Here is a 26,790-nt window from a genome sequence, read left to right as displayed (position 1 = left end):
TTATTACAACATGTGCTGTGACTCGTGATAGCTCCACTAATCGCAAAATTACTTGTCTTTCTATAACACTTGGCCAAAATTATGAGAAATACTATTAAAGTGAGCTTTAGCAGTGCTGTATAGGGAAAGCGGAGTTTGTACACATGAGACACAATAATAAGCTTTAATAAGCGTAAATAAGCTTGCTAATATTGCAAGGGTTCTGTCCCCATATCTTATATTATTTCAGCTTTCACTCCCTGTTCTTTTATCTCTCAGATGTGCTTCATATACTTCCTCTTTTACACATACTCTGCTGATGCTATTTCGAGTAAGGAACTGAAAATAGACAGCTAGACATATGCACATCTTTCTTAACCCTTATAAGCAGGTAACAATTAACTCATCAATGCAGTACTTTGATTGGATGTCCAGGCTGATAATGTTTGTATAAATATGACCTGTCTTCCTTAATAAAGTTGAGAATGGTAGTGAACAACTATATATTTACTATACCATTTTTATAGGGTAATTATCAGATAAAATGCTAACTGATTTTTTTTTTTTTGCTTTTATATCTTGAGTTTAATGCAGCAGATCTGTAACCAGCATTAACCATCCTTTTAGAGGAGGGGTGTAAAGAGGAGGCTTTAACTGGCTTGGTGCTTGATTCCCCTTAAAAACCCACCTCTCTCTCGTCACCAAGTGTGCTGCTCCATGTTTTGGGTGGTTGTGGATTTGTTGTCTTTGTATCCCGCACTTGAGCTTGTGTTACCTCATATAAACACATATATAGAAATACAAAGAGGTCTGAATGTCTTAACACTCACTGGTTTGCACAAGCCTGCGCTGAGATGCCACACTCAACATCCACACACAAGAGAAGCCAACTGAAAAAAATCAGTGTTGACAGCAGCTCTCGTCTGTGAGGAACAGGGTAGTAGCAGGAGCGAGAGAGAGAAAGGAGAGGGAGGAGGGAGTGAGAGTCTGAGAGAGAAAGAGAGGGAGAGAGAGAGATAGACTTGTGCATTGAGAGCCAGCCTCAGCTTCTATTGTGTTAAGCAGGCAAGTGAAGGCGTTTAAGCAGCGGACTTTAAACCCACAGGCGCAACACTGGTCACCGCTGTAGAAACCCCCGAAATCAGAGGACAAGGCACCATGGAGGAGGACATGGATGAGGGACAGACCCAGAAGGGTAATGGAATGCTTTTTCCCCCATTGTTTTCCAATCCATCTTTTCGAGTGTGTTGTTTACCTTTGTGCCTAATCCCTCACTGCTTTTCATTGTCTGTGATCTTGTGGATTATAAAACGAGGTTATGAACACTATCAGAATATAGTTTATCATTTTTTTTTTTTTTCCATGATGGAAGAAGTGTATTCTGACATATTTTCGATTACAATTTTATTATGAATTCATCTTTGTTGCATCTCATGGTAACACTGATGCAATTATGCCTGTTTTTTAAATATAGGAAAATAACACGTCTTAGCAGATATGATGCTTACATTCTTAAAAGAAATGAAATTGTTCGATTTTTGATAGGTCAGTGATTGTTTGAGGGGTGTGTGCAGGGGATGGATCCCGTGTGAGCTTGTGTGTGTGTATGTGTGTGTGTGAACAATCTGATGGGTCTGTCTTTGTTTGCCGCGCATTTCTGTCAGTCTGTCTGAGGAAGGCTGAGACAGATGGTAGAACCATCTTCTGCATTCAGTGAACATTTAAATATTCGTCCTAATTCAGCCATTCTTTCCCCCGTTTATTTTCTGGCTTGGTCTTTCATTTGTTTGCTTTGTGTGAGAGGGAGCTTGCTATTTATAATACCACCATTTGCAGGGGCTGAGGTTTCGAGCTCAGGGTGGGAATCACTGTATATTTTTTTTTTCTTTGGGGGTCTATAAAGAAATGTTTGCAAATGACTGCATGGCGATGAGCCGAAAGAAACAGAATAAAAATAATCAAAATAGCAGCCTTCTGAACTCTCTCTTCCTCCTCCTCTCACTCCATCTATGATGGCTCTTTATATTTCAGCGATTTTCCCCTCCTCCCTTCAAAAGCAGTGTGATGATAGCAGCCATGTCAGGTCTGCTGTGCTTAGACTGTCAGTGGGCTTGTGTGATATTTAACACTTGAAATATGAGAGAATCACTGATTTATGCTCAACCTGCAGGGGTGCTTTGGTGTTTTATTATTGTATTTATTGTTTATTTGATTTGTTGAACCAATAGATGCCATGATTGGATGCATCTGGTAATTTAATAAAAAAAATTATGAATGCGTAAAATCTGTAAAAATAAATAAAATAAAACAATTCAAAAAAAGATTTGCATATAGCTAGATGTTTTATATATATATATATATATATATATATATATATATATATATATATATATATATATATATATATATATATATATATATATATAAAACATCTCATTTAACAGGTTTTTTTTTTTTCTTGAATATTTTCATATGCACATATGTGAGTTAGATTTCCAAACTGATCTGATGGAATTTGGGAATCCCAAAAAGCAAGACGTAGTAAAAACTTTGACTGATGAACATTTATTAGTTTATAAATTCATAAATATTTGTATGTAATTATTGTTGTTGTTGTTTGTTAATAAAAACATTTTAGGTGACCAGCATTTTTCCATCAGCATTTACATTTGTTATAAGTAGTTTTTATTTATTTATTTATATTTAAATATTTTTTTATTGCATTGCACCATACAATTCTGTTTGAGCTACAGGAATACTTTACAGTTTAGTCAAACCAAAACAAAAGATATAATGCCTTATTCAGTGCCATTTGACCTGACACACAATACTTACTAATTCTACAATAACTGGAACACACATTTCTTAACTCCACAACAGAAAACCATCAATCTCATAATCAGTTGTAGTATTCACAGATGTGCACTGACCGGTGTGCTGACCCTACCGCTGCACAATAGATGGAGTGGGGAACTAAGCGGCCTCATGGGAGAATGGACATTTCATTACCTCTCATGATTATTGGATTAGAGGACGTTAACACACACAGATACCATCCCACTCCTCATCTTTTATTTATGGATTTTTCCTGCAAATTTCTCTCATCAGTCCCTGTTGACTGTGTAACTTCATCTGCTGATAAGATTCTGATAAGAGACACTCATAAAGTGAGTGCAGCATTGTGTGCTGTTATAGAATAAAACATTGTGAGGGAATTTACATGTGTTTAACAATATAAATATTGATACACAGTTTAGCACAGATTTTTGTCCATTAGCTCAAATGTATTTTACTTGCCAGTTCAATGCATCTGTTTGCCTTCTGATATCAGAACCTGACAGAAACCGGGCAATATGACTAAATGTTAAAGTTGTCTTGCATAGTGAGATGTATTTAGTTGATTTCTTTTTTTTATAGTATACCTATATTTTGTTGTACTGTGCATGTAAACAAACTCACTTTTAAGAGATTTGTATGCACACCATTGCATGTTGTTATGCCTCTTGTACTAATTTAAGCAGCTCAGCATGTAACAAACCCGTTTCATAATTAATATCAAATGTGATTGGCTGGTGCATTACGCTAGGATTAATAGGATTTGTTTGTATATTCCATTCAGTCTTTATCCTTTCTCTTAGGTGTGATGGATATGTAAAGAACCACATTGTTTTAAACTGCGATGTTGAAATGGAAATGAAAGCATGATTGAATTCTATACCTCTGTGGGATGCAAGTTATCTGGCAATCCCATTTCCTTCCTGTTTTTCATAAGCACAACCTTGCGAGATCCAGAGGCAACCCTCTAATCTGGAAACTCCTATTGTTCGCACACTCCAGTCAAACCTCTTAGGGACACTGATGTTTTACTAATTTAACTCAAAACCGAATCATGGCTATTAAAAGAAAGTGAATTCTGTGCACTATTGTTTTCCCTATTGTTTTCAACAAGCCAAATGACCATGAGAACAGATAATGGAACATGAAGCAGTTTATTTAGATAGCTTTCCATTACGTTTCGGACATTTCCTTCAACACTAAAACACAACACAATGCAATACTATTCAAAAATAAGTCTAAGAGGCCTGTGAAAAATATATATTCCTTACAGAGAATATGGTACCTTCCAAAGTATATGGTACCTTGGAAAATATTTTACAGTGTATTTTCTTTAAATTGTATTTACAATTGGTGTATTTATAATCCAAAAACAAATGAACAACATACTACCCTCTTAAAAAGGGTGTTTTTGCAGTGATGTCATGGAAGAACCTTTCAGTGCACCATTTTGAAGAACATTTGTGACTTAAGTAGCACATTTGATTCCGGAAGTCATTAGGATATTAAGTAAAGATCATGTTCCATTAAGATATTTTGTACAATTATTTTGTACTACTATAAATATATAAAAATGTAATTTTTGATTAGTAATATACATTTCTAAGGACTTTATTTGGACAAATTTAAATGCAATTTTCTCAGATTCCAGATTTTCAAATTTATGTATCTCTGCCAAATTTTGTCCTATCCTGACAAACCATAAATCAATGGAAAGCTTATATATTCAGAATAAATCAATGTACAAATAAGACCCTCATCATTGATGTTGTGCTCCAGGTTCACATTTAAAAAATCTACAGAAACTTTTTCCAAGTATAAAGAACCTTATCTGCATTTGAAAGGGTGCATGGATGTTCAAGATTCTTCATGGCACCCTAAAGAAATGTTATTTATAAGAGTTCTTGGAGACCAAATGGGCTCCTTTCAACTGAAAGGAGGAAATTGTGAGAATCTTCCAGCGACCCCAGCAGCAGCAGCAGCAGTGGGGTTGGATGAAGTCGTGTAGTCTCGGCCGTTGCTGCTGCGTTGGGTGCTGGACTGTGTTTTCCCCCAGTAATCCTTGTAAATGTGTCTCCCATTCAGCCTGTTTGCCTTTGAATCTGTTGACACACGGCGCTGTAAGTGGGTCATGGTGCGCGCACAGGCCCGGCCCATTCTTAGGGCCTGCACCTCCATCGTCATGGCAACCCTGCTGGTTGATTAAACATGCGCAGATTCGCGGCGTAGACGTGCGGTGATGAAAACCTGCGTGTTTTCAGGGAGGGGTCAGCGATCGAGACTCAGCGTCCCACATGTAGCCACTTGATGTGACTGAGTGCAATTGAATTTGAATTCGTTTTATCTGGATAGAAAAAAAAAACGGCATTTGGGTTAATGAAATGCTAATCACTTTAAATTGACGAATTATTCAAATCCTATTAAAACAAAGGCCGAAGAGGGCCCGGCTGAGCTGGTTATGAATGGAGAGTGTAAAAGTATTTTCATAAAAATAATTTCACTACGTTAACCAACACTTGCATCTGTTTTCCTCTCCATCTGCCTGTCTCTCTGACTCCCACCGTCGCAATCTCTTATCCCTTTACTCTCGCTTTCTCTCTCCCTTCTGTGGTGCGGATTAGCATTAGCGACTACAGCCTTTTGTTGCACGATCTTTGAAGAGCCTGTGAGAATGTTTCTGGATATCAGGGTGACCCCTGGTTCGCGGTGACCCCACAGTCCCAGGGATTAATTGGAGGTTGGGGGTGGGGTGAGGCGGGAGTGGCACTGGGGCTGTCAGACTGACAGATGGGTGTTGGGCTTGGGTGGGGTGATTGAGGGACATGGGGGAGGTGTAGGGGCGACAGGGCGGGAGCAGTGATTGCTTTATTATTAGAGGACCCTCCGGGATAGTGCTTTTGTTTATGTTGTTAAGGTTAGGCCTGTCTTTTGTGTGGTTTAACATCTGAAAACAATATACAAATGCTAGTGTTAATCTGTTAATAATGTTTGAAAATTGTATAGTGTGTGTGTGTAATAAAATAACATTTTGGCTAATGAAATCAATTTTGTAAAGTTTTATATCAAGTTTTAGTAACCAATAACAACTTTGCAGAATACATTAATGTGAAATTCATCTAGAAAGTTTAGTTTAGTTTAATTTTTAATAGATTAATTAATGAATTTTCAGACTGGCTCCTCAAACTTTTGGTTACATTAAGCATATCAGTGAAACAGTGAAAATATAAGATTTTAGCCAATAATAAAGGATGCTAATAAAAAAAATGAATTTAATTCAGTAAATTTGGATACATACTCTTATTCAGAATCATATTTATTATAAAATACTTGCAAAGTCTTTGCATTGTTATATACAAAAAAAAAGGAGTTCATGTTTTCCCAAAAAATGTGCTGTGTCTTTTGAGCCAGTAGTTGATGGTTGAACTTTTCTCATTATTCTTCAAGAATGTTTGGACTGATTTTAATGGTTTAGTTTAGTATCTTGGAATGAAATTTGGTTTCTTTTATAACAGAGAGTTGCATTGGTACGGTAAACCATTTCTGGCTTTGGCTGCACTATATAAGATAATGAGATATTTTATCTGCATGTGATCTGTTGTGAATCTTACCACTGAGGCTATCCTGTGAGAATTTGTATTGTAAATTAGATTCAGTGCTCTGTATTAACAAAGTGTGCAAGCTGCATTCAGTTCTAATGCTATTTAATGGTCTAAAACCCTTGAGTGATGAATAAAATGTTGCATTATAAGGTAATGTAATTTGTGGTGGATTCAGAACATGTGATTACTCTCAGCCAACCAGGAGTCATGCAGTGGTAGTAATTCAAGTAATACTTGAAATTAAATATATATTTAAATATGACATTAAATGTTTAAATGCAATAATTTTCTTAGACAACTATATATATATATATATATGTGTGTATGTGCTGAACATTGCAAACCTATAGATCTATCAAGTACTACAAAGAATCAGATCCTGTCTATATTCTTACTCTTTGCAATCCAAAGCAGTTGCTATGGCAACAGGTTGATCCATTGCCAAAGCCACTGTAAAGCTAGGTCTGAGGTTCATTACAGTATAATAACCATAGCAGTGTTTGACAGTATTCAATAATTCACATTCAAAGGCCTGAAATGGGAGCAAACCACGCTCGTAACTCTTCGCAGTGTAAATCATGCAAGTTCCTGCACTCGTATTATAAGGACTGGCAAACAAACACTGAGTAGGAACATATGCGGGCTGAAATCAAAGTTTATTCTTCCTCTGTAAGTACAAATGCCAAACTTCCCACACTGCAGAAAATGCAGTTTGGAACGATTATGTAGAAATGTGAATGTAAAAAACAGTCATTAACTGTATAGAGGCTAAAAATGTAATAAGAAAAAAGACATGCATGTAAATTTACTGTAAAATAGTCTAACATAGAAACTATATTGTAATTTATGCTGTATATATACATATATATAATATTACTATTTGGTTAAAACATTTTTTTATTATTAAATAATGTAATTTTAGATAAAGATATATAAAATATATGTTATATTAATGTTAAATATGACTATTTATAAAACAAGACTAAATTTTTTTTTTAGTTTTTTATTGTCATCTCATAATGCTGAAATATTATCACTGTATTTTTAGTCAATTTAAAGGTGACATATAATGAAAATCTGACTTGTTCCATGGTCAAGTGCTATAATTGAGTCCCTGTTCATCTACCAACCCCCCCAAAAATGTCAAAAATAAAAAAAAACTTTTTTTTTTAAAAACTTTTTCTGCAAGCTTGTAAAAAAAAAAAAAGTGGCTCAGATTAAAAAGGGGATCTGATTATAATATTACCGCCCCTTAATCTGAAAGTTACCACCCACATCGTCGCCATTGTGTTTCACAAGCGACAACGACGTGCCAGTTCTAACGCCTTGGCAAAAGTTCCAGAAAAGCATTAAAACATTTCATACAGTACATTTTTAACATATAAGTGAGTACAAAGTTGCTAATATAAATATCTCACACACTTAAATAGACATAATGAAATGCAATAAACTTAACTGCAAGTTTGTTTTCTTCTAAATATAATCCACTTGCCTCATCTTTTGCAGAGTTGTGAAATCTAAGCTTAAAGTAATGAAACACATGAAAGCAATCATTTGGAAAAGCTTAATCAGAATGACTAAGTGTCAAAGTCCATCCTCGCATCCTACTATCCATTTTGTTATTCATGAATCATACTGTTATGATTCACTCCGATATATGATGCCAAGGGGAGAATTTAAAATAGTCTGCCGCAGGGACAATTTTGCACATCATTGGAGAGTAACACACACACGAGAGAGAGAGCGAGAGAGAGAGAGAGGGAGATTCAACTGGACCTCACTGGACCCTCAGACTGAATGGACTGAGGATTTGCTTCCAACCGTCTGGGTACTTGTTAGTCTTGTCAGGCAGCTAGACGCTTAGAAGAGCACAGAAGACTACTTACACTAGCTTTGCTTTCTGTGCAATAAAACCGCAGTTAAATGACAGAAAACTGTGGAAATTAATCTTAATAAATGAAACAACAAAAAAAACTAAACCACAAAACCAAATATGATAAATAGATCAAACACAGACACACAAAACTCTTGAAGATTAAAAAGCATCTTGTTTCCCTAGCCGTAGCTTTCAGATGAATAATATGAGTTTTTTTTTTTCTTCCTCCTCTCAGGATGTATGGAGTGTTGTCTGAAATGTTTAGGAGGAATCCCTTATCCATCCCTGATTGCCACCATCCTGCTGTATGCTGGAGTGGCGCTCTTCTGTGGATGTGGACATGAAGCTCTTTCTGGTACGGTCACTATCCTCCAGAACTACTTTGAGGTTATCAGGGGACCTGCAGATGGTCTGGATGTCTTTACAATGTAAGTATCTGCACCATTTCTCACTGTAGATTTTCATACATATAAATATTAAATACAGTTCAAATTATATAGATGTTATATACATTTTTTAGATAGTGTTTTTTTATATATATATTTTTATGCAGCAAAAAAAAAAAAAAAAAAAAAAAATATATATATATATATATATATATATATATATATACACACACACACACACAATTTTTGGTACCCTTGGTAAATATGATCAAAGAAGGCTGTGAAAATAAATCTGCATTATTAATCCTCTTGATCTTTTTTTTTTTCTAACCTTTTAATTGGAGAATTTAAAATGGGGGGAAATATCTTTTTTTAAATACATGTTGGACACAATTACTGGTACCCCTAGAAATTATTAAGTAAAATATATCTGAAATGTATTCCCGTTCATATTCATAATTTTGAGCACACCAGGGTCATTATGAACATGAAATTTTCCAGCCATGGCTTCCTGTTTCACAGAAATATAAACAAATGAATCACCCATCACAATGAGAAAAACCAAAGAATATATTTCTGATGTGCCGAAAAAAATAATTGAGCTTTACAAATTAGAAAGTGGCTTTTAGTCAAGTCAAGTCACATTTATGTATATAGCGCTTTAAACAAAATACATTGCGTCAAAGCAACTGAACAACATTCATTAGGAAAACAGTGTGTCAATAATGCAAAATGATAGTTAAAGCCAGTTCATCATTGAATTCAGTGATATCATCTCTGTTCAGTTAAATAGTGTCTGTGCATTTATTTGCAATCAAGTCAACGAAATCAGTGTAGATGAAGTGACCCCAACTAAGCAAGCCAGAGGCGACAGCGTCAAGGAACCAAAACTCCATCGGTGACAGAATGTAGAAAAAAACCTTGGGAAAAACCAGGCTCAGTTGGGGGGCCAGTTCTCCTCTGACAAGACAAAACCAGTATTTCAATTCCAGGCTGCAGCAAAGTCAGATTGTGCAGAAGAATCATCTGTTTCCTGTGGTCTTGTCCTGGTGTTCCTCTGAGACAAGGTCTTTACAGGGGATCTTGAGAAAAGAGCTTGAGCTGTGAAAATGTCCATTTCCACCATCAGGGCAAGACTTAAGATGTTCCAGTCAACAGAACATATTGTGTATCTGCCTGGAAGAGGACATGTGTCTATATCATCCTAATGCACATTGAGAAGGAGAGTTTGACTGGCCAAAGACTCTTCAAGGATCACAGTTTGAGTTTCAGGGTCAAAAATCCTTTAAAAGAAATTATTATCACATACCTTCATCACCACATGTTATTTGAGAGGAACACCTTGTCGCGACTCGTGTCTGAAGCATACATTGAAAAAACACCAACGAGTTGGCCTAACCCTAACCCTAACTCTGACGTCACTACCTATAAAGAGGCACCGGGAGAACATGTCATTCACTTAGTCTTCACTGACTGTTCTGTTTGAAGCGTGCATCTGAAAGAACTGGTAAGAGCAATCTTTATCCGTCTATCATGGCGACTACTAGCAAGCTTTTAGACAATGTATGCATCCGTGTAAAAAAGGAGGTAATCTGCATGTATTGTGAGCATTTTTTCAGTGAAACAGATCCGCTCTCGTTCGTCTCTCTTTCCGAGGAAAAAAAGGAAAAAAGGCAGCCATCTGCTTCCCGTGGTTCTGAACCTGCCACTGCTGAGGTACGGAGGAGACTGAGCTCGTGAGAATTTCAGGTGGATCTGTCTGAATGGTTTAGAGAGGCACTTTCCCTTTCGCGCTCGTCGGCGGTGGACGCATGGTGGTCAGTGTGCATGTGAACACTTTGCACACTTTCTAAAATCCACATAATTGGTAAGTGTGCAAGCAAAAGTCTGCCCACTTTCTGAAATCCTGTATGGTAAGGGTTACGAGCTCCACCTCATTCCCTTTCTTGAGATGTTGGTTCCTTGGACTCCATTCAGCCAGTGTATATTTGTTTATACACTTCAAGCATCGCTTCCCTCCACATGAGGGGCTATTTGAGCGATTCTCATGGTGGTTTAGCAGCGCTCCCCTTTTCCAAGAAGGGTCGCCTATGAGTGCGCTACTCTGAGATTTTTTTCTAAACTCTCATAGAAATGGTACAGTTGGTACTTAGTGTTCACCATGATTCTGGCCTGCACTCCCCTCAGCATGGCGGCATTGGTATACTGTTCCCCATAGTGACCCCTAGAGGACGTAGTTTGAAGTTCCCTTGAAAGGGAACTTCTCAGGTTACGGATTTAACCATGGTTCCCTGAGTAGGGAATGAGACACTGCGTCCTCTAGCTCCCTGCCATGCTTCGGATGCAAGCTTCAGACGAAAAAGTGAATGACATGTTCTCCCGGTGCCTGATTATAATCGCGCCGGTAGTGATGTCAGAGGCTGTTGCCGGCCAAATCGTTGGTGTTTTTTCAATGTATGCTTCAGACACTGGTCACGACGAGGTGTTCCCCATAGCGGCCCATAGAGGACACAGTGTCTTGTTCCCTACTCAGGAAACCATGGTGAACCTGAGAAGTTGTTTAGCAGCAGATACGTTTGGTGAACACAGAGTTAAAAAGTACCCATGTGTACAATTAAATATACTGCTGTGTTTTTTTATTTTGTGAGCCTATATTTCTGCTGGAGGTCCTGGATAACTTCTTTAGACAAATGGCATCACTGATTCTATCAAATGCCAACAGATAAAAAATCTAAAAGTGGCTGACTCTGTTAGAAATCTTGTAATGGGCCATGTTTGGATCTTCCAGCCAGACAATAATACAAAAAAAAAACCCTTAAAAAACATAAAAATGGGTCACTGGGCACAAAAGCAAGCTTCTGCTATGGACATTGCAGTTTCCTGAGCTGAACCATAGAAAATGAGTGTGGTGAACTGAAGAGGAGAAGCACGGTCATGGAGCTGGGATTCTGAAGGATCTGGAGTGATTCTGGATGAAGGAATGGTCTCTGATCTCTTGCCAGGTGTTCTCTAACCTCATCAGGCATTATAGGAGAAAATGAGTATTAGAGAAAAAGATTTCTTTCATAATGATAGCCCTCCCAATAATATATATATCTTTATTTTTTTTATTTTTTTTTTAAGGATTTTAAAATTTTTACTGGAAAGCTAGAGAAGGTACCGAAAATTGTTTTTGCAGTGCATTTAAATATATATACTGACTCATATAGTAACTGGCTTGATTTCCTCCATTCCCACAGCATTGACATTATCAAGTATGTGATCTATGGCATTGCCTCTGCATTCTTCGTGTATGGCATTCTTCTGATGGTCGAAGGCTTCTTTACAAGTGGGGCCATCAAGGACCTCTATGGAGACTTCAAGATCACCACCTGTGGACGCTGCGTCAGTGCATGGGTGAGAAATCACTGGGGATGCTTCATGCATTGTAATTTACAAAAGGGCAACGGCAAAGCCACTAAAAGTAACTGCCGCACATAAATATGGCATCCGTTTTATAGGCTATAAAAGATTACAGTACATATTGAACTCTACAAGGTATTCTCCTCTCATCTCTGCCAAATAAAAACATGAAATACATTGTGGATGCAATTGTTGTAATTAATTTATAATGCTTATAATTTTGCCTTTTATTTACTGAATTGTTTTATTCTCAATGAATTTCTAATTTGGTGCTTAATTTGACATTTGGATATTAGTCTTAAACTCTCTTTTTCTTCAGTTCATCATGCTGACGTACATCTTCATGTTGGCTTGGCTGGGTGTGACAGCATTCACTTCTTTGCCAGTCTTCATGTATTTCAACATCTGGACCATTTGCCAAAACACGACCGTTCTGGAGGGAGCAAGTTTATGTCTTGACCCGCGCCAGTTTGGTATGTTTTACAATCTGTGGGTTTTAGTCCCAGATGTTTATTTGTGGTTAACTGTGTAAAGAAAAACGTTTCAATGATCATTTGTTTTTATTGCTGTAATTTTGTTTTTTCTTTCTGCTAGTGATCCACAATGCTGGGAAGGTTACTTTGGAAATGTAATATGTTATAGATTACAAGTAACCCTATTCAAAATGTAATAAGTAGTGTAACTTGTAACTGATTACATTTGATTATTTCTAACAAATGTTTCTAATGAACTATTTATCATTTGTAAATATTTAAACCAGGCATGGTTAACCTTTCTGATTACTGTCAAACATCCCTCATCACTTGAATTAAGAGGATGGATAATAATTAAATTTGAAAGCACAGCCACCACAAAATAATACTTTCACATCTCTTTTTGATTTTTACATTTCCAGCACTGGAATGCTTTTTATCACTATTATTCAACATATCCTTGCTTCTTGTGGAAAATATTCAAATGTAACCCACTTTGTAATTGTTAACATTTTAATGAGTAACGGTAATTATAAGACACTTTTTCTTAGTAACTGTAATGGATTACAGTTACATTTATTTTGTAATTAGATTACATTATGCTTTTACAAGTAACTAGTTACTCCCCAGTATATTATAAAGTGTAATATTCATTTCTATCACCTCATATACCCTAACAATATTTATTTTAGGTGTTGTGCCCATTGGTGAGGAGAAGACTGTATGTGCAGGATCAGAAAAATTCTACAAAATGTGTGAATCAAATGAGGTGAGTAAACATCTGTATGAAGTAGACAGGTACACTAAAGTCCAACGATGTCAAATGGTTGTATAGATTATTTCCACAGTGAAAAGCAATCCAAAGCTCATTTCTCACTCAGTATTTTTTTCTTGAAAGCTGGATATGACTTTCCACCTGTTTGTGTGTGCCTTGGCTGGGGCCGGAGCAGCAGTCATTGCCATGGTGAGTTTTTGACGACTAAAATACAATTTTATTTAGTTCAGACAATAGATCTTAGAGAAGAGGTTTGACATATGGGTTCAGTGCTGTTTAAAAAAAATGCATCGAACAAACAAACAAAAAATAAAACATTAAGTTAGTAATGCAGCCAAATGTTGTTAATTTGTACTACATCAAGGTAAAATGTAACATTTAAATCACTCTATACCACAATCATGATGACATTAATGGTGAAGTTTGCATCATACCAAAATATGTAAATACTATAAAAAGCAACTCTTAGTTTAACATAAAATGAAACTTGCTCCATCTTTTTGCAGGGATTACTTTATATATTATATAATATTAGAAGCTGTTCTAAGCTGGTAAAAAAATAGAATGCAAATTGTGATGTGAACAAATTTGAACTTCCCTCTTTTAAACCATCAACAATGTGTTGTTTGGGTGATGATGCTGCAGACAGAATTAATGACATCACCGTCTTCAGCTCCTTTATGTGAGTCTAAACTGGAATGGGATAAAGTAATGAATCACTGCCACTGTATTCCTAGGGCATTCTGGGAAAATCTCTTCTTTTTTGAGCATTGGGGATGTTGTCAGCTCTCTCTTATTGGCTTTTTTTTTTTGTTATTTAACATCGTCCTTTTATCTTTGTGGCTGTTTTCATTTTCCTCTCTCTCTCTCTCTCTCTCTCTCTCTTTTTCTCTCTCTCACCAAACACACACACGCACTCACACACACACACACAGAGAGAGAGAGAGAGACGCTGGGCATGTCGTTTTGTTGTCATGGAAACTGCGAAAAGAAAGGCCCTAGAGCTTGTAGCAAGCAGCACTCAGTAATTTGCGAGGAACCATTTTCTGAAAAAGAGAATGTGGTTGTTAGTCTGGGATGATGTAGCAAATTATAGAAAGAGCTTTTCTGTCCACTGCTGTGGAAAGAGCAAATTTAACTGATTGATGAACACAATGCGTCCTCACACTCTCTGGGAAGGGTAATAATAACCAAGCTTTTCTTTTGTCAGGGTGAGAAAATCAGGGTGTGGCACTATTCAAATGAGCATGCATAATGTCAGTCTGATTTGCATAATGATGCACTGAAGTAAACAATATATGGTGTGCTCTGATGCAGTACAATAATTCACGCATAACCTATTTTTTATATGTATGTAATTTAGCTCAAATCAAGACTACTGCTGCTTATTCTTCCACACATGTTGATTTTATGTAGTCTGGGAGAACCCTTTATACATAGTTTCTGTGCACACTTGTAAATCCTTTGCTAGGTTGCATAATATTAACTAGGGCCTTCATCAAGGTATTTTGGTGCATATTTAAAGTAGACTGTATGCCAGCAGGTATGAGAGGAGTCTGGCTGCTTTACAATGCTGCCTCCTGCTGGTGTCACTGCTAATTTTAGCGTGACAAACATGCGTCATCACAGTCTGCTGTCAACGTGCAGATCTGTCTTTCTTGTTCTAAATTAATTAAAACAAACTGTAATACACAAACACTACTAGTAGTAAGTTTTTTTTTTATTATTATTTTATATAAGAAGTCTCTTATGCTCAGGACTGAATTTATTTGGTCATAAATATAGAATAAAACATAATAAAAACAGTAGTATTTTTTTAATCTACAACATATTGAGCAGAAAACACTTATTCAACATTAATAGGATGAGAACAACTTGATTAGTAATATGCATTGCTAAGAACTTAATTTCCAGATTTTCAAAAAGTTGTATCTCATCCAAATAATGTCCCATCCTGAAAGATGATGTTTTCAGATGATGTATAAATCACAATTTAAAAAATTTGACTCTAATGACTGTTTTTTTTTAGTCCAGGGTGACACACACACACACACACACACACACATAGATAGATAGATAGATAGATAGATAGATAGATAGATAGATAGATAGATAGATAGATAGATAGATTTGATTGATGAAATTGTATCAGAAAGATATAAATGCAAAGTTTTAGATGACTCTCTATTGCCGCTATTTAATATTTTATGGTGTTGCTTCAGATCCACTACTTGATGGTGCTGTCTGCCAACTGGGCCTACGTGAAGGATGCATGTAAAATGCAGAAATACGAGGACTGCAAGTCCAAGGAGGAGCAGGAGCTGCACGACATCCACTCTACACGCTCCAAGGAACGGCTCAATGCCTACACATAAGACAGGAAGCAGCAGTGAGGGCGAGAGGACCCTCAGTGCTTTCACTTCCTGTTGAAGGGAGTTTTGGCACTGGTGCAGTCCAGGTGGTGTGTCGTATGACCAACCCCATGGCCAACCGATTACCTCTCGCACAAACATTATTATTATTATTATTATTATTATTATTATTATTATTAGTGCTAGCAGTAGTGTTGTAGTTTTTTCACTTTATTGTATTTCTTTTTTTTTAAGAGATTGTGCTGGTTCTTTTTTTTTTTTTTCACCAAATATAAACATCTTTGAATATGTTTTTCCTTTCAACACATTTTAGTATTAATACATGAATCATTGTTATGTAGAGGGTCGGTTACTGGGGTGAAAAAAAAGCACATTTTCATGTGTGTCTGTCTCTTAAGGTCTCATTATCAAGGACTTAAAGCATGAAAAAAATTGTAAAACAAAATAAGATAATTATTCTCTCTCTCTCTCTTTCTTTCTCTCACTCCTTCTTTTTTTTAATCATCAGAAGGTATGAAGCCCGATAACAGCAGATGGCTTGCTCATTCTGCACTATTTTGGTAAAAGAAAACTCAAAAACTGAGACAGAAAAGACAAAAAAACAAAATTAAGATATAACAGATGTACCATAAAGTGTTTATTTATTATTTTTCTACAGATGTCATCGCATAGCTTATCAAGATGATTACAAAAATGACAAAATGGTTATTATTTGCTTGCCCGTGCCAGTCCTGTTTTCAGACTGCATTGTGCCAGTAGATGGTGTTATAACTTCTCTAAGAGGGAGAGGAACTTTCTGACCACTTTTAAGTGGAGATGAAATCTTACTACAGTGTCAACGACCCCCTCTTCAGCAACAATGCAACGCTCCCTTTACTGGAAGCAAGCGACACATGCACAAACCTACAGCGTTTTCACCCCCTTTTTTATTTTCCTACACAAATAGATATAGACACAGTTAAGCCGACAGGGTTTTTATTTGATGTTTTTGATTCTTAGCTTTTGTACATAGCCATTCTGTAAATGTATGTACTGTACGTTAGCACTTAAACTTCAGGTGAATTCGTATTAGATTGAAAAACACATTCCATGACAGGATAGGGTGGGCGGAGGGAGGGAGGGAGGGTGCTCTTCTAGAAACCCAAGAAAAAAAGGTGAAGGAGAAGCAAAAATCAGGCAACACGGTAATGTTTAGTGACAGATCACTTTCTTTTGGTGGGCTTTTTCTTTCCTAAGGGGAATATCACGATGAAAACAAATACTTAAAGAGCTTATATTATCTCAGTGACAGTTACTCGTTGTCTTGCTAACAAATCATTATTATATTGGACGATGGAAATGTCTTCTCATTCTTTTGATGCCTGGCAAGTCATGTTCTGTCAGTGTTTCTAAGAGCTAGTTTCGTGCACTTATTTGACCATTTTGTGAGCTCTTTCTCGGTGTAAGTGCATTGGGGTCCCGGCTGCAAAGTCACCCCCCTGTAATGTTAGGTAAAGACTGTGAACCTAAGTGTTATTTGTGGCATGGTCATGCATTCAATGGTAATCGTTTTTACTGGATCAAAAAATAAATAAATAATGATGATAATAATAATAATGGAAAAAATCAAAAAGAAAAAAAAAACAAGAAAAACAGTTTTCATTTCATCTTTTTATGAGTTTGTTATATGCGACTGTCTTGCAGGGTCATCCCTTTCCTCATAATGTGCAGTAATTTGAATCCTATGCTGAATAGGCTACATTGCGCTGAAACTCCTACTCTTCGATGGTAGTGTTTGATTTGTGCCTGTTTACTTTGTGGTGATCTTTCTAACTCCTGGGTCCTCCTCTCACCTTTCTATTACTATTGCTTGTTGAGCCCCAAATTAATTCTCTCTCTCTCTCTCTCTCTCTCTCTCTCTCTCTTACTCTCTCGCTCTCTCTCACTCTCTCTCACTCTCTCTCCCTGGCTCACTCTCTCTGTCCTCCTATACTAGTCTTTTTGTACTCTCACTAAGGAATGCTTAGTAGGAAGCTGTACCATTAATTTGTTTTGTACATAAATGTGCCAACCGCTTGACAGTGGCTTTTCTGACTGCTTGCATAAATAAACTACACTGGTGTACTTGTTAATAAAAACGGTTGTTGTTGTTCTTAACAGTCTGTGTATCACGTTGGAGTTATTCACTTCACACACACTCTAAAAAGTTTTGCTGGTTTACTGTTACGTGGGGAGACCTTAATGAATTGAATTTACTTCTGACTAAAGAGGATACACGAGGTCATTTGTAAACGTCAGATATAGAAAACGGTATTTTCAGTTGGTTGTATATGATATGTTTCAAATTACTGTGTTTATATAAGCTTTAGATATGTATTTTCTTGAACTCAGTTTGTTGTTCAATAAAAGTAACAAATAAAAGTTTCAGTGGTATGTACTACTAGGCTATTAGACCTTAAATCTTAAAAAAAAAAGTTCAGAAGCTCACCAAGGCTGCAATTACTTGATGAAAAAAAAATACAATAATATTGTGAAATATTATTACAGTTTAAAGGAACTGTTTTCTGTATTTATTTTAAAATGTAATTTATTTATGTGATGCTAAATTTAATTTTCTGCAGCCATAAATTCAGTCTTCAGTGTCATTTTTAAATAATTTAATGCATTTAAAAATAATAATAATAATCTTACTGACCCCAAACTTTTGAAAGAGCTGTTTCTACAGGTCTGTTATTTTGACTCAGACCACATGGAGGCAGGCTACAAAAGGACATCTCTCTTGTCTTATAGCCAACTGTATACTTTAACCTGATAAAGGCCTAATAATTTTAAGGTCTTATAATTTTTTTCCATATGGTTTTACAGCACTAATTTCAAGGTCTTGATGTTATGTTCAATAACCAAGGTGTTTTTTTTTTTTTTTTTTTTTTTTTTTTTTTGTGAACTGTAGAATTTATAGACACAAAAACATTTTTAGAAATCTCAACCTACTAAAATAAAACAAAAATTAAAAAATAAAGTTGAAAAGGTTTTACTGAAAAAAAAATTGTAATAATAATAAGCTATTATTACAAAAGTATAATAATATAAGTAGAGTTGCTTAGAGAATAATCTGTGGTTCTAGCACTTTTTGAAGACTTGTTATTTATTTACTAATAATGAATAAATTCCACAAAACTGAGCAGAAATTATTGTAACAAGGTAAATGCATGCAAACCAGATGTTGTTATAACATAAGGATGTTTTTAATTAAGCATGTTTTCCCTTGATACTCACACTGGCCTACTTAAAAACACCCTTGGCAATTAATAATTTTTTGACAAATTGGTGCTAAAGGGAACTCTATTAATTTTCTAATGTACCGTAAGCAGATTTTATTCATACTCAGTATGTTTTTGTCTCAGTATTTTCTGAAGCCATTATATATCTCTCAGACTCAGACAGAGTTTGGCCTGTCTGCGGCCTGCTCTCAGTAAATCATGACCTGTACTTCAGCTTACACACAGGTGTGATCTAGCCTCCATGCACGCAAACACTTCACAGCCAAAATCAGTTCATACACCAGGTGAAGGATGGAAAAGTGTCTGCGAGCGGTCACGTGATGATGCTGAAAGAAGAGCCTTCTCGTAGTTCTAGCCGATTAGTGTGTGCCTGCAGGGTTTATCCTCCTCCTCAAACTCAGTCTAACACACACTAACGCACTCATACACACAAATAACACACTCACACACACTTCCCATCCCACTCTGTTCAACTTTAGTAACCTACTCAGCCTTGAGAAATCCTCTTTCTAATCTGGGTTCCCCCCGCCCATCCCAATCCTCCCGCTCTTCTCGGCTCTCACCTGCTAGCATGCTAAACAAGATGTGGGCTGCAAGGCACTTTTCTTGTTTTTCTTGGTTTTCTTTGAGGACTGATAAAGGAGTTTTTGTCCACTGATGGTCGAGTGGGATCTGATGTGTGTGAGTGTGTGTGTCCGTGCTGGTTCATCCGACTGAAGGATGTATCGTCTGCTGGTGGCCCAGGTTCTGCTGGGCTGCTGGATCGGGGCACAACCCTTCTGTCCTTCCCAGTGCACCTGTGTGTACCACGGGCACAGCGACGGCACTGGCAGCAGGTGAGGAAACTCATTCTCTATAGTAGTAATAATGATCATAATAATAGCGTTTCATAAAACTGTATAATTGTGGTGTGTAAAAACAGGCATAATTTAGGTTTATAGTTTGATTTCTGGAATACAAATAGTGATGTAAGTAGACAGACATGGGAAAGTATAATGAACTGGAATAAACAAAAACAAAAACAAAAAAAATAGAATCATTTAGCACCTGGAGAAGTAGCCATTTACATTGTAACAACAGACAGATGTTCATGCATGTATAAATGTATAAGTTTGAATCTGACGGAAGAAAATAGAAGAAAATATATACAATTTTCAGCAATATAACAATTGCATAATACAATGTAATACAGATACAATAAATGTATTATTTTTCATAAAATCTGAATCAAAATAGGCAATATTTTTTGTTTCAACAAGGATAGACACATTTCATACTTGTGTTTTTAATGGCATATATCAATTTAAACACAAATATATTCGTGGTAGTTTATCTTGTTTTTTACAGATTGGCACTGAAGGGAAATCTGTTTTAAGTTTTGGAGTTTTAAATCTTTGAAAAAATATATATTTTTTTTCATCCAATTACAGTTTAGTATGTAAATGTGTATAGGCCTATTCATATAATTCTAATTCTAAATATACTTTTTAAATAAGTAAACTGGATTTCAAGTATACTAATAAGTAATTCACTTGAATATATTGAATATATAGTGTTTTTCTGAGTGGCATAGCCCCTATGATATGAATCCAAGGCTGCTGGTGTAACATAAAGGGTGATTATACATCGATATTATGAATCAGAAAAATGCTAATGTAAATGACATGAATCTAAAAAAAATCCTTTCTTTATGAGGCTTATGTTCTATAGACCTGGGGTTCTCAATTTCTGCTGGCCTTCTAGTTTAGCTCCTCAAACCCTAATAAAACTCACATGAACAAGCTAATCAATGTCTCCAGAAGATCTAGGAAGTTACAGGCAGGTGAGTTTGATCCAGGTTGGAGTTAAACCCTACAGGTAATTGGACCTCGAGGACCAGAGTTAAGAACCTCTGTTATAGGCTAATACAATCCACATTGAACATCACCACACATATGCTCATATTGGTCAAAGTGATAAACCTCTGCTCTGTCCCAGGTCTGTTCTATGCAATGACCCTGACATGTCAGATATTCCGGTTAACATCCCTGTGGACACGGTGAAGCTGCGGGTGGAGAAGACAGCTGTGCGTCGAGTGCCCACCGAAGCCTTCTATTACCTGTCCGAGTTACGCTACCTGTGGATAACATACAATTCAGTCACGTCTGTGGATCCTGGCAGTTTCTACAATCTGAAAGTTCTTCATGAGCTACGGCTGGATGGGAACGTGATCGCTACCTTTCCCTGGGAGTCTCTGAAAGAGATGCCCAGTCTCAGGACCTTGGACCTGCACAACAACCGCTTGACCAGTGTTCCTTTGGAGGCAGCACCTTACTTGGTTAACATCACCTACCTAGACATTTCTAGTAACAAGCTAACTACCCTTCCCTCTGACCTGGTGGACATCTGGCCTCCATTTTCAGGCATCCTGCCCAGTGCCAATGCATCACAAAAGATTGTTCTTGGTGGGTAAAAATGATGATGGCACATCTTAAATATGCATTATGATGTTATGTATCTATTATGACATTAGTTTTTAAAAATCTTTCTTTTAGAGGGTTACCATGTAGCAAAAGAACCCCAGTGTTTGAGGAGGATTCACATTAGCATTCATAGTAAGTTGTATGAGCTTTCCCTTGAGAAAAAGTTGTGCACTTAATTGTATTAAATGTGCACTTGTAGTGTACTTCATACCTTAAAAGTATATTTGTAACTGTACTTGGAGATAACATAATATTAATAAAACAGGCCACTTAAAAAGCATTCCATTTGGCAGACGCTTTATCCAAAGTGACTTACAGCGCATTCAGGATATACATTATTTTTTATCAGTATGTGTGTTTCCTGGGAATTGAACCCAGAACCTTTTGCGCTGTTAACACAATACTCTACCATGGAACCACAGGAACAATATTAAATTGTTATGTTTTAATCATGCTGATTCTGATGTGTTTACTTTTTTATGTGTATTGTGTCGACGTACTAAAGCGCATATAAAATACTGAATTATAATTAAGTGTGGTATATTACTCAATATTCAATATTACAACATTACATATATTTTGTAAATGTTAACTGTATTTAATTTAAATGTAACTATAAAATAAATTTTTATTTCAAACAAAAATGCATACAATCAAGAGTACAAAAACATAAAAGCATATTTGTTTATATTTGTAGTGCATATGCTGAAGTGTACTTCTTTTTCACAAGGGTAGGTTCACTAAAATGCAAAGTATCTGGGTGGAGGCATATACAAAATGCCAAGTAAAAAAGATTCAACAATATCCCTCTGTTCACCATGTATTTTTATCGTTAGTCCATGTATGATCTTTAAATATCTAAATCTAGGCTGTGTCTTCCTGGGCGCTCCCAAGTTAAGTACAGGCTAATCTTCTAATGGGACTTCCAACTGTCTGTAAAGCTCTGAGATTTGAGTTTCTTTGAAGTGCTCATCTGGGAAGAGGAGGATTCATACAGTACTGCATGTTTGCTCAGTGGCATCTAAAAAACAGATCCCAGCTGAAGAGAAAGTTAGAATAGTTTGATAGATCCATGTGTGTTTGACACAATGGATATACAATTCAAGAGTACACCTGTATGGCATCTAGTGAAAGTATAGAATGCTTTATCAGCTGGTGAAGGTGACATGCATTATCAATTTTGTGGTGAACATTTTTGCTTGTGTGATATTGCTTAAATTCTGTACTTTCACCAGGTGCAATGCAAGTGTAAAAATGAGCATAAATGCACAAAATCACCGGGATTTAGCCTGTATAATCAGAATATTAGCCGTTGTCACCATCCAGCTGTTGAATTGCATCAGTGGACCGTCTAATTTCCTCTTTACAGTCAACAGATCTTCATCCTGCCATAGACAGAATTATGGGCAGACTGTGGTGTTAATGTCCAACACCTGATGCATGCGAGCCAGACAAGACATCCTGGCTTCAAGATTTACAACTTTCTGATTTGATGGGAGTAAACTGCTGTTTTATCATAGTAGCTGAATAATAAATCAGTGGTCTTTATTTCAGCGTGTTGAGATGTTCAGTAAGTGAAGTAATGTTTCTCCATTCTGTTTCTGCATTAGGCAGTTCCCTTTATCCAAAGTATCTTATATTGTATTGAAGGTATACATTTTTATCAGTTTATGCATTCCATTTCAATCCTTTCAATTCAAATATGCAACATAAACATGACTTTGCTAGTAATATCATCTTGGTTTGATGTATAATTTTGCAAATACTTGTAGACATGGGTTGTGCAATTCAAAATGAATCAAAGCAGGATCATTCAAATTTGAATGTAAGGAACTAGAATTCACTTGACAGCCTTATTTGATAAGTGTTAAAAGCTTGGATTTTGAAGGTTTTTAGGCCTTTGTACCTAAAAGTATTGCTTTCATAAACATATTCTACGCAAATATTTCAATATTTGCAGGTCTACAGGACAACCCCTGGTACTGTGACTGTCGGATTTCCAAGCTCATTGAGTTGTCTAAGATGGCCAGCATACCTGTGGTGTTGATGGATCAGGTTCTGACATGCAGTGGACCAGAGAACTTAGCTGGCGTTCTGTTCCAGCGGGCTGAACTTGATCAGTGCAGCAAGCCATCAGTCATGACTTCAGCAACTAAGATCACTTCACCACTGGGCAGCAATGTGCTTCTGCGGTGTGACGCCACTGGATTCCCTACACCCACCCTCCTCTGGACCAGAGCTGATGGGACGACGGTCAATGTCACAGGTATGAGTGTCACAAAATATGCTAATGTGTGCACTTATAATCACCTAAAATCATACCATGCTAATAACATTTTTGAAGGGTTAAAAAGACTTTTAATCACATATAGTGCAGTTAACAAGTATACATGCTAGACAAGTTCAAGTTCATGCAAGACTGGTCCATTTTCAGCTGGGTTAAAGTGTTTACACAACATTTTAAAAAGACAAATTATCGTGAATGAAATCTATATTTTAAAGTGCAAACAAGGACTGCTTGATTAACAGTTATGGTACTGATATGATTTTTTTTTCTTTCAACATAATAAAGAAACTCATACAGATTTGGAATGACATGAGGGCGAGTAAATGATGAGAAAATTGTCTTTTTTTGGGGCAAACTATCCCTTCAATGTCAGCCAATTTTAGTGATTTGCCAAAGCATTATTATCAGTAAACTGTCCACCATTTTACATCGTGCATTCCTAATTTAATCCTCAAATGGTCCTTATTTCTTGCTTACACTTATGGTCAATATGACCCCAAAATTGATGGAGTAATTGTAAAAGATATATACGTTTTTGAATCATACAAATATTATATCATTTTTTGTTTGTTGTTTTACTTCTCATCTATACGTTAAATCGCTGTTTTGGGAAATATGAAGTACTTTTGTACCTATTTACTACAAAATTCCTCAACGTGAAATATTACATTTTCATGAAAAAAAAAATCACTTGCATGATGTTGTAAATTTGATTTAAGTTGTTTCTAGATATTGATTTAGGTATTATGTGTAGAATTCGGCCACCTGCTGGTTAATGAAAAACTTGTAGAAATTATATATATATTGTTTGTTGGCTATAACATGAAAAACAATTATTGTCTTTTTTGTATCAGGCAAAATTTACCTGCTGGTTCATCCCTAATAATTCATAACAATAAATGCATCTTTGGTGAGCATAAGAGATTTATTTTAAAAACATAAAAAAATCTACATCCCTGTAAAATATTGCTTTCATGAAGGCAGAATTTGAAAACTGATCATTCCTAATGTAAACATACATTGAACAATATCTAAAGCATCCTTTAATCTTTTTCTTAAAAATCTAAGTTATTGCTTACCATTACATGTCTCTGTAGTTGTGCAGGAATCTCCAGGTGAGGGGGTCCGTTGGTCCATCCTCAGTTTGCACAGTATCGGGTTTAAGGATGCAGGCGATTACCGCTGCAAGGCCAAGAACTTTGCAGGGAATGCCGAAGCATACATCACCCTGTCTGTGGATGGGGTGCAGTCCTCAACGCCGTCCCCACTGATAAACATCACCAAGAGGCCCGACGATCAACCTGTGACTTCTTTTGCTGGGACTAAGATGCCATTGTACACTACCTTAAGTCCTGCTCTTACAACCAGAGCTGCCATGACCACAGTTCCACCACTGACAACCAGGAAGAGTCCGGGACCAGGTGGAGGAATTCAGAGGTCTCCACCAGCTGGAGACAAGCCAGCTAAGATCCAGCAAAGCAAGGATGGCAAAGGTTCACTGACGAGTGAAAAGTCCAAAAAGAAAGCTGATCTCAAAGACATTGAGGTTGTGGAGGAGACAAGTGACACGGCGGTCTTACTATGGAGAGCTGAAGGTTTGCCAAGCGACTCGCTCGTAACAGTGTTCTACTTTCCATTTGATGCGAAAGACGATAAGGAGACGGTCGATACGGAAGTTGGTCAAGGGAAGCTGCTCTTGGAGTATCTGATGCCTAACCAGGTCTACACGGTGTGTTTGGTCACTAAGGGTTCGGTGGCTGGGAAAGAGCAATGTGTGGATTTCACTACTCTGGATAACGGTGGAGAAGATGGGCAGAACAAAATCCTGATGGTCGCCAGTGGGATCGCATGCGCAGTCGCGGTGCCTCTCATTGTGGTGTTGCTCTACAAGATCGTATGTCTCTGCTGTAAAGGAAACAGTAGCAGGAACAATGGACCAGACGACGATCTTTCAAAAGAGATGTATGTAAAGTTTGAGACGCTCACTATGAAACAAAGGACTCTGAATGGGCAGGCCAATGATCTTTGGGCGCGAAGGCAGACTCAGGAGTCGGAGAGGATGCTCCTATGCTCACGGTCAAGCATTGACTCTCAAATGACGTACAAGAGTGACAGCTCCAGAGCCGAGTATCTGTGCTAATGTATAGCACATCGGCTTTGTGTGTTACTTGGTATTACTTGGTATTAGATAAGCTGTGGCAACATCAGTTTTAAAAGATTAGCTCTTAATACGCTGTCAAACTCATTGCCTTACAAGACTTATCATGACCCACAAATTGTCTCATTGCCCATTTTTTGAAAGCCATATTCTTCACGCAATCACACACAATTATGTATTTTTATTTATTATTTTTTAAATGGAATACAGTGTACATAAATGTAAACATTCTGTATTTTTGTGTAGCCTATACTTCAACATATAATGAAGTAGAGTTACATATTATGTGTCTTGGAAATCTTAATTAAACCTTTTTACATTTATTTATTTATTTGTAATATTACTATATTCACATATGGTGATATGTGATTTAATAGATAAGTTAACACGCCAAATTCTCTTACGTTTGTTTTACATTTAAATGAGGTCAGAAAAGGATCAAACCAAGCAGAACCAGATACTTTGTTACGATATATTAACATTTCTGAGATGATGTGTGTGAGTTTGAATGATTATGCAGCATGTGCATTTGATGTTTCAGTCCTCTTCGTATTTTTATGTCTTCTCTATCTTTCTACCTCTCTATCTTTTGTTTAATTGTACATTTATATGCAATATCTGTGTAAATGTATGATTATGTGTTGTAAATCCTTTATGAGTGCCATGCATATCACTAAAATGTCCATATTCCCGTATTCTTCTATTGGAATGTAGAAAATTATTTTCATTTGCAATTCAGGATACAAGACAGCATCAGCATAATTTAGAATTTTCTATAAATGAAACCTGAAAAAATCTCAGCTTCCACAGAAAAAAAGTAAGCAGTACAACTGTAATTGAATTACCACAATATATATATATATATATATATTGTATGTTTTTTTACAGCTCCAAATCAGCATATTTGAAGGATCATGTGACACTGA

General features: G+C 36.5%; 2 protein-coding genes across 2 annotated transcripts; both read left to right on the top strand.

The window, feature by feature from the left end:
* The first annotated feature begins 864 nt into the window (after positions 1–864).
* On the top strand, positions 865–17,833 carry gpm6aa (glycoprotein M6Aa). Its single transcript, XM_052575057.1, has 7 exons — positions 865–1,174; positions 8,525–8,717; positions 11,915–12,071; positions 12,397–12,550; positions 13,243–13,319; positions 13,449–13,514; positions 15,548–17,833. The coding sequence occupies exons 1-7, from the start codon at positions 1,138–1,140 to the stop codon at positions 15,698–15,700; spliced, it is 837 nt and encodes a 278-aa protein (XP_052431017.1). The 5' UTR covers positions 865–1,137; the 3' UTR covers positions 15,701–17,833.
* Positions 17,834–19,495: 1,662 nt separating this feature from the next.
* Positions 19,496–26,559, top strand: lrit3a (info leucine-rich repeat, immunoglobulin-like and transmembrane domains 3a). The gene is made up of 4 exons (XM_052574033.1): positions 19,496–19,793; positions 20,935–21,401; positions 23,380–23,685; positions 24,804–26,559. Exons 1-4 carry the CDS (start codon positions 19,678–19,680, stop codon positions 25,844–25,846), a joined length of 1,932 nt encoding a protein of 643 aa, XP_052429993.1. The 5' UTR covers positions 19,496–19,677; the 3' UTR covers positions 25,847–26,559.
* Positions 26,560–26,790: the final 231 nt, after the last annotated feature.

The sequence above is a fragment of the Carassius gibelio genome, chromosome B14 (assembly GCF_023724105.1).
Source record: "Carassius gibelio isolate Cgi1373 ecotype wild population from Czech Republic chromosome B14, carGib1.2-hapl.c, whole genome shotgun sequence".
NCBI lineage: Eukaryota > Metazoa > Chordata > Actinopteri > Cypriniformes > Cyprinidae > Carassius > Carassius gibelio.
The sequence above is the reverse complement of the archived record's forward strand: the minus strand, read 5'-3'. Positions and strand labels throughout refer to the sequence as shown.

What these genes read in the sequence shown, in the direction of transcription:
- gpm6aa (XM_052575057.1), top strand. Translation starts at nt 1,138, where the DNA reads ATGGAGGAGGACATGGATGAGGGACAGACCCAGAAGG. An exon ending in GGTCTGGATGTCTTTACAAT is followed by an intron (nt 8,718 to 11,914) that starts GTAAGTATCTGC and finishes CCATTCCCACAG; the next exon opens with CATTGACATTATCAAGTATG. An exon ending in TCTTGACCCGCGCCAGTTTG is followed by an intron (nt 12,551 to 13,242) that starts GTATGTTTTACA and finishes TATTTATTTTAG; the next exon opens with GTGTTGTGCCCATTGGTGAG.
- lrit3a (XM_052574033.1), top strand. Translation starts at nt 19,678, where the DNA reads ATGTATCGTCTGCTGGTGGCCCAGGTTCTGCTGGGCTGCTGGATCGGG. An exon ending in AGCGACGGCACTGGCAGCAG is followed by an intron (nt 19,794 to 20,934) that starts GTGAGGAAACTC and finishes GCTCTGTCCCAG; the next exon opens with GTCTGTTCTATGCAATGACC. An exon ending in GACGACGGTCAATGTCACAG is followed by an intron (nt 23,686 to 24,803) that starts GTATGAGTGTCA and finishes ATGTCTCTGTAG; the next exon opens with TTGTGCAGGAATCTCCAGGT.